Source organism: Anticarsia gemmatalis, chromosome 6 (genome assembly GCF_050436995.1).
Source record: "Anticarsia gemmatalis isolate Benzon Research Colony breed Stoneville strain chromosome 6, ilAntGemm2 primary, whole genome shotgun sequence".
NCBI lineage: Eukaryota > Metazoa > Arthropoda > Insecta > Lepidoptera > Erebidae > Anticarsia > Anticarsia gemmatalis.
The window spans coordinates 4,060,520-4,076,732 of NC_134750.1; the positions used below are offsets into that span (position 1 = coordinate 4,060,520).

The 16,213-nt window shown below is 35.5% G+C and overlaps 2 protein-coding genes across 2 annotated transcripts in view; both read right to left on the bottom strand.

Moving 5' to 3' along the window:
* LOC142973520 (uncharacterized) overlaps positions 1–13,539 on the bottom strand; it is a 147,581-nt gene extending 134,042 nt beyond the window's left edge. Inside the window, exon 1 of the mRNA XM_076115310.1 lies at positions 13,132–13,539. Within this exon, the coding sequence (XP_075971425.1) occupies positions 13,132–13,237 (106 nt within the window). The 5' untranslated portion in view covers positions 13,238–13,539. The remainder of the gene's footprint in view (positions 1–13,131) is intronic.
* Positions 13,540–13,702: 163 nt separating this feature from the next.
* On the bottom strand, positions 13,703–15,868 carry LOC142973522 (putative malate dehydrogenase 1B). Its single transcript, XM_076115312.1, has 5 exons — positions 15,693–15,868; positions 15,027–15,580; positions 14,245–14,713; positions 14,038–14,158; positions 13,703–13,950 (listed from the first exon to the last, which is right to left on the bottom strand). Exons 1-5 carry the CDS (start codon positions 15,828–15,830, stop codon positions 13,709–13,711), a joined length of 1,524 nt encoding a protein of 507 aa, XP_075971427.1. The 5' UTR covers positions 15,831–15,868; the 3' UTR covers positions 13,703–13,708.
* Between the last annotated feature and the right edge of the window lie 345 nt (positions 15,869–16,213).

Below are 16,213 nucleotides of genomic sequence, written 5' to 3' on the forward strand. Positions count from 1 at the left end.
AGGCGTAAGATGTATGTAGCCAAATGTGCTTCAGGCTAATTAACAAAGGCTGTAACGGTTCTGTTTTATGAATACAACGGGCGATACATACGTCATTGCTATAATAAGATCCTTTTCACTATTGTAAAGTCAAGCTTTCTAAATTAATCATTAATCATTGGTATGTGCTAATTTCGTCCTCGAAGAAAGGCTTATTGGTATTTTCTTTATGTTACTTGTGATAGGAAGCCTGTGACTAGTAGCTACATATCTACATTAAAAACGTAAAACAGTAGTTAACAATAAATGTTTTTTTGATCACAAGTTGTTTTTGCCATCTCGCATGATTTATTCTAAATTGTTTCAAAACGGTTAGTTTGCACTTCCTGCGATCAGTTCTTTCATCAAATGACCTCAGTGTCACGTTTCATAATGATATTTATGTTTAGTAAATTTGTAGAGAAAATTCACACAATGTAACTCAAAATGGAGATTATTCAAGATGTGCAAGCGATTGTATTAACCTTTTCACGACGCTGTATATAAGAGTTACGTAAAGTCTTTATTTAGATTTCAGAAGATTTCGTAATAAATAAAAATATATTATGTATTCGCATACTCCAATAAAAGTTAACAGCCGCTTAATTGCTTAACAAACAACAATTAAATAATAAAGTTCGAAAGAAGATAGTTATTGGCGATTTACGAAGCCGGTTATAAAATATTTGAATGTAGTATATTAAAACTAGGAAAAATGAGCACATATTTATTTTTAAACGAATCTTATAGTGTCAATCGTTCTTTAACGGTATTATTGCTATTGTTTTCCGTTGTTCAAACTGAGGAAGAAACAGCTTTTATTAATTAGCGTCTATTAACTATTACTATTGTTGTTTTTTTTCGCGGTTGCAGAGTAAACAAGTTAAATTTTAATGGTATATTTTGTTGTATTGTTGAACGTAAGTTTATAAGGAAAACATAAGACGTAGAACAAGTAATGGCTGTAGGTGTGCGATGGAAATTGTACAAGCTTTACAATTACTGCGTAAGACTTAACACTAGTTACTTATAACCTGTATATAACTACCATTTTGTCTACAAATTCTTGCATCAGAAGGTATTTTCCAGAGATTCGATAATTATTTTATTTCTAAAAGGCTGTCAATTTTTACATCCGCCATGACGCCACCGATGATGACTTCACCTGCTCGAAGTAAACACATTCAGAACTTCATTGTTCAACTTTAGCATTTTAAACAACCTTCACAAATTAGTTAAGGTGAGTTTAAGGTTAGTGCACTGTCTCTGAAGCCTATTTTGGTGCCTAGTTTTTAGGTAAAACTTTATGATTCATGATTGATACAATCTAGACAGAAATTACGCTTAATTTGGTCAGCAAAAAAGTTGTTTGGTGATTCAATAGGTATTATATGTAGATAAATAAGCGAATACATTCAAATGATAAGTAAAGTTAAGAATTAAATATTCTGATAGTAAAACACAGGTTGGGTTGGATACTATATCAGCTAAAATAGTTTTACTATATTTTAAGACCAAAGATACCGAGTAGGTACCTAGTAAATAAGTATTTAATGTATTTATGCCCTGAATTGTAATCAGGATAAAAGAGAGACCCTTAAACAGTAAACAAAAAGAAAATGCTTGCCAGAAAAGTGCTGGGAGGAGACGACATTACCGACTTAGGAAACTTTTGATGGACGTACACTCTATTACCAAGACAGTAATTGACTCTAAACGTTACACTTACTGAAAACTTTCCTCGCTAGTTATACCTACACCTTAGTAACATTTCATTTTGATTCCTACTTTAAGCATATTGTTATTTATTAAATGTAACAGCCAAAGTGTACGGGTAAAGTAAAAATGTCAGTCTTTGTTTCTTCACGAATTTACTGATAGTTTTATGAAGAAACAGATTTGTCTTTACTACACAATTGTCAAATAAGTCAATTATTTTAGCAGTTACTTTAGATATGTATGAAGAAACTGGCCGTAAAGTAAACTAAAGTTAAAGACATATCTTTACGCATAATGATTAGAAACTTATTTCAAAGTTCAATACTTAATACATAAGCTCAGCTTAAAAGCTTCATAATTTGGGAGCTTATTCCAGTTTATTTTCGTGATGTCCTTGTGGCCTCCGACCTTGATAACGGCTCCAAACTTTATTGGTATTTATGTCAGATTATTATTATAAAGTATCCTGAGATAGGTTCTAAATTGTCTAAGGCAACTGTCGGATACTACGCTTGTATGTACTTAGTGCCTAATTGGTCTTTTATGTGTGGTCCCTATCATACACCTTAATCAAATGTATAAGTAACTACAATACCTAAATGTTTTGCTTGTAGCTTTATCAAAAAAATTAAAGAAAATTATTCAAAATGAAGATTGAAATAGAGCTAAAAAAACAGGCTAGTTGCCTATTGGATTTACATTGCTTACCCCCGGTTTCTGAGGTACATTAATCGGTAGTTTATCTATTCAATCGCATTTTTATATGAGTTTAAACCCTATTGAATAGATAAACTACAGCTAAAAGTACCTCAGAAACCGGGGGGTAGTAGATATTATGTTACAATATTTTAACAAATGACTTTATCCACTTATTAATATAGGAAATTGTCTAAATTATGCTCTAATAAAGGAACAGCTGTCTTCTCTCTATACTCTGGAGAGTAACTTTCTACTTCATTGACTTGAACTTATGATATAATTTAAATACAATGAAGAAAGTTTTGAAGACAAGAACGCAAGGACCTCGTCTACGCCCACACATCACGATGCCCATAATGTCATACTGAATGTACTATTGTAATAACATTGACTATGGTGCCTTATGGTACAGCTGAATAAGAATAGTACCTACTTGATGCAAACGGTATTTTTTTGTGGTATGGTTAATTAACTAAAGCATAGACTAAGTAATGATGAATTGAACCTCTTTGTTGTTTTTTCTGTTGAAGTTCGTAAAGTGTCATTTACCATGAACATATCCTTTTTCTGGACTAAGCGAAGGCATATTCTCCCAAATATTACGATCGGGGCTATAAATATCATGGTACTCAAAACTAGACAAGTTGACGAATTCTTAAGCATCTTCTTTACCAGAGTGCACATGCATACGTATCTACTCTGATTTAATCGTACAGATTATACACCCACGAGGCACTTGGTGTCGTAACAAATGCATTATGATATAACTAACCCTATTACCTCTAATAAACAAGTAATGTGAGAGCGTAATTTTCATAAGCGAATACGCCACGCCATTAGATATACGCCGACATCGTACGAGTAGATAATAATCAAAATTTAATTATGGCTTATATCCACAAGGCACGCGGCCATTAATTGGCTTGTGTCGAAATAATTACGGAAGGGGTGGTGGGGGAACAGAAGCAAGCATCAAGCAACAGTACTAAGCGACCTTGCGACTATCTTCCGTTTCCGTTGACATAACGGCAACGCGTAGTGCTCTTGTTGAAATTGGCTCACCACCTTAACCTCTAATTGAATCAAACACTTAATAAGGTTTGTTTCGCTCTGCCTTTATTATACTCATCGCTAGGAAACTTTTCAAAGGTTGTTCGTGCGGAGCAAGTTCATTACCAAGCTGTATGATTCGTGAATTCTTGACAGAAAAACCTTCATCAACAGTATCAAACAGTATCCGCAGGGTTTCTGAATATTAACGTAATTGTTTCTCATAAGAATGTCCGGTTTCTAACCCATATAAATATGAAATTATTTTATACAGTGTACATACCAAAATTATAAAAATATACGGTAATTTACTCGCTATTACAAAGAGTACCCAACCACCGAATTTCAATTTGAGGTGTAATTTTGATGACCACAAAAAGGCGCCTCGAAGAGACAAACATGACGTTTATAAAAAAGTAAATTGTTTCTTTAATAGCTACCACGTCGGTTTTAGCACGAACAGCGCCGTTACAATAGTACCAACGGTTCGTTTTTTCTAATTAATTTTACTTGTAGCGTTATAAATTACATTAGGTATAATATGTGAATGGATAGAAACGGCATACACGCATAATATCTAGCTATGCACGCGATGTCGCAATCACTCGCAGTCTTGTTCTTAATTCATATTTTTAAAAACCAATTGCATAACACACCATTTTTAGAACTGTAAAAAGTATGAAAACGTTATGAATGAAGCACCTCCGTCAGCGAAGATGTTACATAAATTTATCAAATTGAATAGATAACTTGAATGATAATCTACTGAAAATCTCTAATGCTGTTTTCTATTTATTATATTAACTGTTTTTGTAACCTAACGCTTTGAAGGATAACGGTTGAAAGAACCATTACAATTTATTTTGAAGATGATACAAAAAACAAGTTACGGCGACCAAGGCTGCGAATTCAACAACTTGAATGTATGACGAAGACGATATTTAATAAAGGTCAGCGCATAGACGAAACAGGTTAGATCATTTTAGCTCCTGAGCGTGTACACATAAAATGATTGCTCAACAACCGGTCGGCCATGCTAGGTCCCAGTTTATCTAGTCGCGGTGAGCTAAGAGATATATTAAGAAATTAATACCCTTCATGGGTGCATCAGCCTCTATGCACCGCTATTTGATAGGCTTGCAGGTTGTTATTTACGCAATCTAAGATTACCGAGAATGGTGCAGGGATTTTATTATTTAGTAAAACAGCATGTAGCACCTTCTATAAATGTTTCGGTCTCATTACTGTGCAAAATATAAGTTTTAAAGGTCGTACAAACAAGATGACTCGCTATTTTTTGCATTTTTTATTACCGAGAAGATTCAACATCTCCGTCTACTTTATATCACATATTAATAAACAATCGACGCTAAGGAGCTAGAGTATTTTTTATACATCGGGCTAAATATTAGAGGAGAATTTTAAATCATCGATTGGAGAGGTCACTGCACCAAGGGAGAAGCTCAACTGCAAGTAAATACGAAGAAGACTGAAGTTTCTTCACGACGTCGTCGTAAACTGACATCAAAAGAAGAGTTTTCATAGCAAGTTTGACCAGATTCCCATTAGAGCCACAACACAATATGCATTGTGAAAGTTCGCCTCCAGGGGGCACCGACATATTCACTTGTGAAATAAGACCCAAAAGACTTGACTTCTAACCCAAACTACGAACAAAACTTTATTAAGGTTGTGTCCATTAAGTGCGCGAGTAATAAAGCTCTGCAGTATAAACAAACTTGTACACTTCTACTGAAACTACATTTTACAATAAGGCTGGCTTAGACAGTTGAAATGCTTACTGAATTCACAGCTGGAGTTCTTAATAAATTTTGGCCTGGTTGCTGTGGATTCAAATAGATTGTTGGTAGCTTCAATATCTTAATAAGATGTTAACAATTTACATTTACTTATTGACCGAATACCCAATATTCAGCAGCAATGGGATGCATTTTACTAGACCCGTAAGTAATAAGATGTCACTGAATCACGAGTTATTGCACAAACACGTGCGCAGGCAACATTTCGTTGCCATCTAAATGTCGCGTGTGTTCGCTATTGTGTCCGCGAAATAACAAACAGCACTCGTACAGCTGTTGAGAACGAACTCATCGCGGTACTCCCGGAGCGTATAAATATGCCCATTAGGAACAGCAGCCAAGTCCTACCGTATTCACGAGGAGAGAGTATTCAACTGAACAAACAATAAACGTGTTTTCCTAGATACATACACACATTACACACGCACTAAATATGTTAACTGGATATAAATACAAAGTACGAACGTTGTGTACAATAAAAAGATTGTCGTGAAAGAAGTTACTAATTATTTGTCATTATAGACTAGAATGTAAGAAGTTAACACAAATGTGCAAAAGCGATATATCGCGTTTACCACAATAATACCGGACCCAAGTTGGTTTAAGAATTCTTCCTCCGTGTTACTATTTGGAATACCAAACAAGCCAACTACTCCGCAGCGAATCAATGAATAGAAAATCGTGTAAAAATATTACTCAAGAAGATGCGGGCTTCGTACAAATATAAAGAAGGGTGGAGGATAAGGATACTCGGTTTCAATAGTGTGAGTATACAATTATTTATACACATTAGCACTCATGGTAATTTTAACATAGTGGCCCCGAGGCCAAACACAATCGCTGCAGAACGGCAACAACAAACCCTGTCGCAATGTTCGCATCATTGATAATTGTGTTGTAATCTTATTATGTTACTTACCCACAACTTAAAAGCTATCAAGATCGAAGAATCCACGGTATTTCTTGAGAATAACTTATAGAGGTATTGTTAATTTTAAAGGTTATGAAGGAATATTGTAGAACCCATTGTTCGCTCCCTCAACTTCTATTTAAACTGCAATAAGTTTATCATAGAAACTAGGTATTAACTCCAATATGTGGGAACCAACGTTCTTTTGATTACTTCGAGCAAGAAAAGAAACCGTTTGAGGGCGAACTGGCTTTGTTTCTAATTCGCTAAAATCCTTTATAGTTGGGAAGAGAATTTTTCTTGTACCTTTTAGCAAAACATTCCAAGTGGCGGCCTTTAACACTTGTTTTATTCGAGCGGAGTAGGAGCGCAGCTTCTTTGATAGCTCGTTATAAGGAACAAAGGCAACGCAACATCAAACGAGGCATTTCTTTACGCTGTGACATTTTAATAACGGTTCCCCAATTGGTTTCCCATTTTATTGTTAGCGTCAATTTAACAATGGTCGTTCATCTGGTCGACGTAAATTGTTTCAATTGCGTACGCTTTGTGTAAATTGCAATAACTGGGTACCTGTCGAACGTGCGATACCAAATTCTGGATAGCAGTTACTCGATTGAAGGTTGAACCGTTACAAATAAACTTGAATGTTTAATAAAGGGGGCTCGATTAAATTGTTTTCCTGATATGAATTATACCAATAAAAATCGGGATGCAATAGGCAAACCGAATAAACAACAAGGATGACAACAATGCAATGGCACAATATACCCAAACTACAATATCACAATACGTCAAATAAATAACAGAGAAATATGGATTACACCAAACTTTCCAACGTCTAAATCAAACAACTAAATCTAGATTAAATCCTACATAGGTAATCTATCAGAAACACGACATGTAATTGTTAGAGCTCTTCTCGTCCGCATACTTGAAAGGTCCGCCCCAGGGTAATAGCCAGTTTGACCCGTAGGTAACTAAAGATAGCAATCTGAACGCAATTATTGTCTTCTTAATTGCTGTCGAAGAAATTATTATAGTTAAAACATTTGCGTAGGATAAAGTTAATTGGAGAATCATTCAAAACTAAATATGGACCGCTTTTGCAAAACCTACCTTCCCAAATAAGGTTATAGTCGTTAATCTATTCTTTAATTAATAAAACATGAAAGTCTGTTTATGCATAGGAAGCAATTAATGCTTACTTCTTACGTTAAAAGGCCGCTCACGAGCAAGTGACACAAGAAATAAGAAGAATTAAATGGTTTTTGACCAAGTCTGGCTCTCTACTCGTCTCCGTAAAATGTAAACGAGCTAATACGTAAAGGTAACGAGCCACTAGTAGCTAGCGAAGTCATTTGCCATGTAATGAGACTCATTGCCCCTTGCAAACCAGTTCGACGATCGCGCGAACACAAACAGGATTCGCAGTCAGCGCCTTCCGTACAAAGCGATTACAAATTAATTACATAAACACTTCAAATCTTAGATAAGTAGGTAAATAAACAATGATACCGTTGTAATGTGTGCTTAATAGTGACTGGCAGCATTTAAATGACCTTATTTTTAATTTAAAAAGCTGCTCGGCATCATTGCATCCGCCAGGGGCATTGTGTCCGATCTGTCACGGTCTCGTTCATGACCGCACGAACAAGCTAGGCCCGACGGACGCTCGTAAGCCGCAACCATGCTTCACAGTCATATTTCGTGATGAGAAATGACGAAATGAGGAAGTTTCGTGAGATTCTATCGCGCGTTACTATCGTATCATCTCGATGTGGTGATGCTGTAAAGAATTGCCAAAACAATTTAAGGTAGACGTTATAGCAGTAGTGGTGTATCTGAGTCGATACGGATGGCACGTCTAGACGTCGAGGTGGTTCGCACTGGAGCCCCCCTCGCTCCACAGTACCGTTAACCGGATGCCGCAGCGCCCGCTTGTTATGCAACTGATGTGTCCCTCGTTTGCCGCACCGACGCGGATCGTGCGTCGGCGGCGTCGGCACATGCGCTCGCGCATATAACAACACAAACTTTAATCCAATTAGGTACTTAAACAATCATTCATAGCATATTGGCCAAGCTAGTATTCACAGTCGAATTATTACGAAATAAGAGTTCATTAGTTAATACTTTTTCGCGTGATTAGTCTATAGTCTAGTCTATCAAACAAAGTTATTTCAGCCGCCGTCTCAAGGCTTTTGACATGTCTTATCGACTGATTTACTATGGTTATATTCTACAGTCGGTACGAATACTTCACATGTTCTCCGATACCAATAATCGCCAACCCATCTAAGGAGTGTCTGCGCCGTTGATTGCTTAACACATAATTACCGACCGGTGAGCGCAACTGACTATGATCGCATATCGGGTTATTGAATAGAAGGAATCAAATACGTATAAAAAGAACTAAGCATGACTAACTTGGAATAAATGGAGGTGAACATCCGGTGTTACCTTAAATGTGGCATCTGTCTCAAATGGAAAGAATAACTACCCATAAGTAAGTAACGGGTTTCACAGACTTATAGGATAAATAATAGCTACGTAGATACTGAACTCTGAACCATTTTGTAGAAGCACTTAAGTGCAGGCAAGAGTTGAATATTAATACGTAGTTTATTAAACAATGCCCCAGAGATTATATTAACTTTGTTTTAATCCAGCTAGTAAAAGCACAGATTAATTTTCAAACTACCAAATGCGTACTTACTCGAGGATGGACGCCCGAGCCGTTATGTAAAATTGTAACATTCATTAGTTGACTCGCACTGAGAAAATGTCTTTTCAATCTGTGATGTTATGACAATGGATTAACAAGCGAATATTCAATTGTCTTCATATCAACGCTTCGCACCTGCACTGCAAATTGGTGATAGATAAGTAAGGATGTTCGTCCACCAAAACCGAAAGGGCCTTTGTCAAAAAAAAACAAATTATTGAAACAAATGACGATCACTGGATCAAAAATGTAGTTTCCCGATGACAGCCGTGTCAGCGGTGTTGTACAAAGGCCTTAAATGTAACTTTTGTCCTTTTGTGTATCGCAGACCACAAAACCATACCATTATTGTAAACGAATAAAGTGAATAGCAGAAATATGTCCAATGTATTCCAATTAAAAGAAAATAGGAGCATTCCTTCACGTATTGGGTCTAATGCGCGTGTCGTAGAGTGGAGGGCGGCGTCCTCTCCGGGATTCGCCCCCGATTGCTGCCAGATTATCGTCTCTCGGAGCAATTTGTAGGGATTTGCGGTCGATCTCTCACGAATAAAAACATCGTCCGTCACTAGACCACCGCATTTCAACTATACATTAGATTTATGTCAAAAAAGTGGCCTGGTGAAAATGTGGGCACCCATTTTTTTTTGTACCTTTGATTTTCTTCAACGGCTATACAACAGAAGGAAAAAAAGGTGTGCGTTCGCGCAGCGGAATGTTGTTGAATTTAAAGATATTAATTATGCAGATATTTAGTGTATGACGTCGTATAATTGTGTATGGTAAAAAAAAAATTGTGTACGCAGCCATTGTGGAGAAATTCACCAAAAACTGATTCCGCTGGGCGAACGTTGTCCTGGCGGAACTTATTTTAATCCATAGACTTTAGAAGAAAAGAGGTGTGTCCAAAAATTAGTGTGTATTTGTGTGTAATTGTGTATGTATGAATAAAATGAGTGCATGCATAAACTTCGGAGAAATTCAAGTTTCCGCTACGCGAACGTTTGGCCATTAGCTAGTTTTCATATAAAGCGCTTACATAGAGAGCTGTAGATTTTTACATACGTTGTTTTGAATTTGTTTATATTTGTTTAAAAAACAGATTTAGAAAAAATCGTAGGGCTTAAAAGATAAAAATATAAACGTAAAATACACTTAATAGGTCTTAGTTCTTAAAGTATGCACTTTGGGGTCTAGATTTTCACGTTTATACAAACCTTGTAAGTATCTGAAACATGTTGCCAAGTATCAATGATGTTCCGTTAGTAATTAAAGAGTTAAAGGACAATTTTACCATGAATAGATCACTGTTTACAAAACAGTCAAATATCACGACGTTCTAAAGGAATTGCATGGTAAAATGTATGCCAATAATTAGTTTATTCATTCAACTATTCACATGCAAAATTTCATGTCATTAAATTTAGTAATTAAAGAAATCAATTAAAATACTGACGAAGCATCGAAAACCTACATAACCCGACCAAGTTCGGATAGCTACAAAAAAGCGGCCCAGCCATATATCTAAGAGACGTTCTTAACCTTACAATATAGTATTTACTAATATGGTACAGTTCCGTACACAAGCGTTAGGAAAAAATAAAACAATTGCATTTCTTGAATTAAAAATATTATTTTAATAATAACCCAACTATCTACGATAAAAACAAATCTTCAATTAACAAGTACTTTTCTATTTAAATATCCGTGTACAAAAATTTTTTTTATTAAGTATATTACATATTATTGCCCTCTCTTTTCTTCAAGGATGGAAGTACCGTTTCAAGCGGGAAGCCGCGCGCGTCCTGTTCGACTAGCAGTTTGTGGAATATTCCACAGACGTTAAATTACGTGCGTTCACAAGAATATAATTAAATCAAAATATTAACTTTTAAAAAATGTGAATACCTATCGGAACTCCGGAATTATTCCAGTCAATTCTGGAGCTGAAAAATCAGAACAATTGAACAACAATTTGGTGTACAAAAATAAATGACCTTTAAATTATATATCGAAACAACAACTGTGTTATCACCTATACCAATTCAATACCGGTATTATACGGTAAATTTTGGGATGTTACCTAAATATATTGCATGGACGCTTTTTTGTAGCTATCCGAACTTGGTCGGGTTATGTAGGTTTTCGATGCTTCGTCAGTATTTTAATTGATTTCTTTAATTACTAAATTTAATGACATGAAATTTTGCATGTGAATAGTTGAATGAATAAACTAATTTTTGGCATACATTTTACCATGCAATTCCTTTAGAACGTCGTGATATTTGACTGTTTTGTAAACAGTGATCTATTCATGGTAAAATTGTCCTTTAACTCTTTAATTACTAACGGAACATCATTGATACTTGGCAACATGTTTCAGATACTTACAAGGTTTGTATAAACGTGAAAATCTAGACCCCAAAGTGCATACTTTAAGAACTAAGACCTATTAAGTGTATTTTACGTTTATATTTTTATCTTTTAAGCCCTACGATTTTTTCTAAATCTGTTTTTTAAACAAATATAAACAAATTCAAAACAACGTATGTAAAAATCTACAGCTCTCTATGTAAGCGCTTTATATGAAAACTAGCTAATGGCCAAACGTTCGCGTAGCGGAAACTTGAATTTCTCCGAAGTTTATGCATGCACTCATTTTATTCATACATACACAATTACACACAAATACACACTAATTTTTGGACACACCTCTTTTCTTCTAAAGTCTATGGATTAAAATAAGTTCCGCCAGGACAACGTTCGCCCAGCGGAATCAGTTTTTGGTGAATTTCTCCACAATGGCTGCGTACACAATTTTTTTTTTACCATACACAATTATACGACGTCATACACTAAATATCTGCATAATTAATATCTTTAAATTCAACAACATTCCGCTGCGCGAACGCACACAAAAAAAGTAATGGGCCAGTCACATAGCCTTATTAAGTAATGTATGTAATTTCATATTTGAAAATTAGGCAATTTTTTTACACAATGCTATGGTGTACTTTCAGCCCTGAAGGTACTGCCAAGTTAGAAAAATATATACCAAATAGTCAACTAAACATTTTATTGAAATAAAATTACTTTGTACAATATTCACTCAAACTAACTAATAATAACATTAAGATAATGCAGCTAAATAAAACCAGAAAACATTAAATCAAATTAACATGCACAATATTTTACCACCAATAGAGAAAAAAAAATTCTGCTCTTCAACCATTCAAGTTAAATAGTGAACATGATAAATTTGTATTAAATAAGTAAGCTTGGCCATATGTAAGAAAAATACTCAAATGTGCACAAAAATAAATAATGAAAACAAAACATATACCTACCAACTACTTTGAAGTTTATTAGCGGCAAAGACAATATAGAATATCATAGCTAGCAAGTTACATTCTTGGTACAGATAAAATAAATAAGTCTTATAAAGTTGCAAGCGAGTGAGGAATTACATGCACAAGGATCAGGGTATTCTACACAAAAGAAGGTGTGGATTTATATTAAGTTAATTTTATAAAGGTATTAAAACTTTCTAAGAGAGTTATTCATAGGTACATTAAAGTTACAATATTACAACACATTATCATCAAATTCGTTGTTTATAAAAAGTTTGTAAATTACTTAGTAACTTGTTGTTTAAAAAAGTTTTTAAGCTAGTTTGTAGGTAGATACTTAGTTACTTAATTAAGAAATAAAACTATCCAACATAGTGTTCCACACAATTTTAATGAATATTTACTTTTTAAAACAGATTCAGTGATACAAATATTGTGAATCAAGTATCAACTAGCAAATTGTACTTTAACAGTATTTTATTGTTTGGTACAAACTTTACAAGTTAGATATTATTAACAATAGGAAGATACCCACATATTTTGATATAAGGGTAATAATAAAAACTTCATTTATTGATGCCAAAATTCAAGTTGTAATCAAAATTAAAGAAAAAGCAACTTAAATTAAAACTTTGATGACATCATTAATATCAAGTCCAAAGTAAATATTTTGGTAAACATACAAAGGAACAAAAATCATGCAAGTTTTGAAAAGTTAGTTTATTATTTACAATATGTTATTTGCAGAAAAACAACAAACAAGCAGGTAAGTTTGCATGCTATGTTAGTAGGAAAAGCATCGAGACAACGTAGGCGGCAAGGTTCCTCTCCTCTCACCTTGCGACACCGGCGGCGCGGGGTCCAGCGGCGTCGCCAGCACGGCAGCCAGCTGCGCCACCGCCTCCACGACCCACAGCACGCCCCACATGTCCCACAACCACATCACAACACTCCACTATCTCATTATTGGCACAATATTCACACAACCTAACCGATACGAAAGCCTAACTATACTATTATCTCCTATTGGCACGATCATACTTTGGAAAAAATCATGTCGCAATGTAGCCGTGTATTAGCATACCGGTTGCTTTCTATCACATTATTCTAAGGTTCTGTTATAAAGTATAAAACGTGTGTAATTTAAACAAAGACAGTTATTGCACGTCATAACATTCCTTCGAGTGCGAAATACGAAACAACACAACAACGTCTCGCTCGCCACTAGTCGTTCACGTCACTCGCTCGACTACCGTGTGTTGTGTTGACTGCGCTTCGTTCATTCGTCCTTTATCGTTTAGGAACGAACGAGTGAGTCAACGAATGATATCGTTTTAGAATCGATTTAAAGAATCGAGTCGGTTATGTTTCAGTTATCGATTGTTAAAACAAAAATGAATTAGAATGAATTATGTTACCAAATCCTTAATTTCTTTTTTTTGTAAGGTTTTGGCTTACATGTACATGGATAGTAAGGAACTAGTGGCGGTAGGGCATCTCGCTGCAGCTGCATTATCATTACTGCCATTTTTTCTAAGTAGTACAAGCTCATTTGTGGATCTTTTGGCAACAAATAATCAGTAGCCGAAACCCATTCACCGTTAACCAATCGAGCTGGTTGTGAAAATATGCCATCAAAATGTAATCCAAAAGAACCTGCAAAGAGACCAAATTATGCTAACCATGTTGAATCATTGCTCGTCTTTAGAAGAGCTACAAAAAAAGAACCACATCCGAACTTACCATTGCAATATAATCCTAAATTTACTATATCTTTGGGATTGGCTATGAAGAGCCACAGTTTAATTAAATTAAGTACCACAATAGATTTATTTAGGTATGGTCGTTTCATGGGGTATTTATTCTGAAAAGTTAAAAACCACGGTTTATACATAGAGTAGTTAATTAGTAAAGGAATAATAACGTAACTAAGTTTATTGCATGACTCACTTTTGCTTCAGCTACCTTTACCCATAACGTTTCGTCAAAATACATGAGATACTCTAAAGTTCTTAATTCTGGAGTTATTTTTCCGATTTTAAGGGAAGAATTTTTTACCCTGGTGTATCTGTTATACGGTTCAAAAGTGTCGTATCTATGGACTGTAGTTCTAATGTCGACAATATGATTGATGCCCACGAATCCCCATACCGGTGGGCAAAATATGTTTCGGCTGGGTACTTCTGCAATTTCAGCTGCTATTGGCAAAATCTCCAAGCCCAGATCAGAAGTAGCTACTACTATGTGATTTTTTGATATATTCACATTTTCTCTGAGCACTGTAGCGTTAAAACAGGCAGGTCCAAGATTGGCAAAAACAACATACATTTTCCGAGCACCTGATGCATTGATCACGAGGGCTAATTTATTCATTATTTTTCTGTTAGCAAGCAGCCACTCACCTATTGCCATATCTTCCCTAAAAATTTAATTGATAAATTAAAATATCTATCGATCGATTAAATAAATACTAGGTTGACTGCCTCCGTGGCGCAGTGGTTTAGGTCGCCACGCCGATACCACTGCGTCGGGAGGTCGTGGGTTCGATTCCCACACGGAGCGATTATTTGTGCGATCCACAAATAATTGTTTCGGGTCTGGTTGTGCTTTGTGTCCGTTGTTTGTATGTTTGTAAAAGTCCCCGCGACACAAGAGCAATTCTTAGTGCGGGAGTTGTCTTTTTTAAAAAGAAAAAACAAAAAAAAAGAAAAAAAGGTACAACGAAAACATACTTAAATGGAACATGATCTTGAATAATCATCAAATCCGTGCTTGTGAGCGCCATGCCAAGTCTATCAACATATTTAACCACTTTGCCAGGATGGTAGGTCTCGATGAACGCACACTCTCTTTCTACAGACAACAAAAAGTCTTCAGTACAGTTCTCATCGTAAATAAATATTTTTGATATGGTTTGGTCGTCTATGTCCATTTCTAGTAATCCTGATAATAGGTGCATTGTCAAAGGATTTCCGGCACCAGAAATAGTTACTGTGAAATGTTTCTTAGCGGGTTTCGGTGCTGGACATTTTATTTCTTCTTCAAGTTGTATTCTTTTTTCTTTTGCAACATGTTTCTTGTATTGTACAATATTTTTGACCAAGTCTTCAGATTGATCAGAAGCAAAAAATGAATCGAAATTATAATAAGAATAGCAGTAATCTAAAAACTGTGGTCCTCCGCCAATATACAAAGGCTTGCTACCAGCCATTAACATATCTTTCCAAACGATGGGGGAGCCTACATGATGCCATTTATATTTTAGGTTTGTTGCACATAACCAGGCCTGAAATAAAGTGAAACATTGATTATTTGAAATTCTAACCGTAGATCTGAGAAAGGAGATACACCTAATGATTGGTATGCTCGGCAAACACGTTAAAAAGAATGTGGAGCACCTGCCATTCTAAAACCGGTACTTCCACGCGATCATAACAAAAATCAGGAAGGTTTTGTGAAAGGAAATCTGCAACTAAACAACTTTCGGCAAATGATAAGCATTGTGATTCTCCAGCAATCACGATACGAAACACCATTGTCACGAAATATAGTCAAAGACAGGATCAAACGGAAATCAACCACCATGTGATGACATAATAAAGATGAATGGTTTTTTATGCAACGAAAAAGGTTTATTTCCTAATCAGTGAAATTGAATGAATTATCTATACTAATATTATAAAGCTGAAGAGTTTGTTTGTTTGTTTGTTTGAACGCGCTAATCTCAGGAAATACTGGTCCGATTTGAAAAATTCTTTCAGTGTTAGATAGCCTATTTATCGAGGAAGGCTATAGGCTATATAACATCACGCTACGGTCATTAGGAGCGGAGTAGCAACGAAAAATGTTACGAAAACGGGGAAAATTTTGACCCATTCTCTTCAGTGACGCAAGCGAAGTTGCGCGGGTCAGCTAGTGT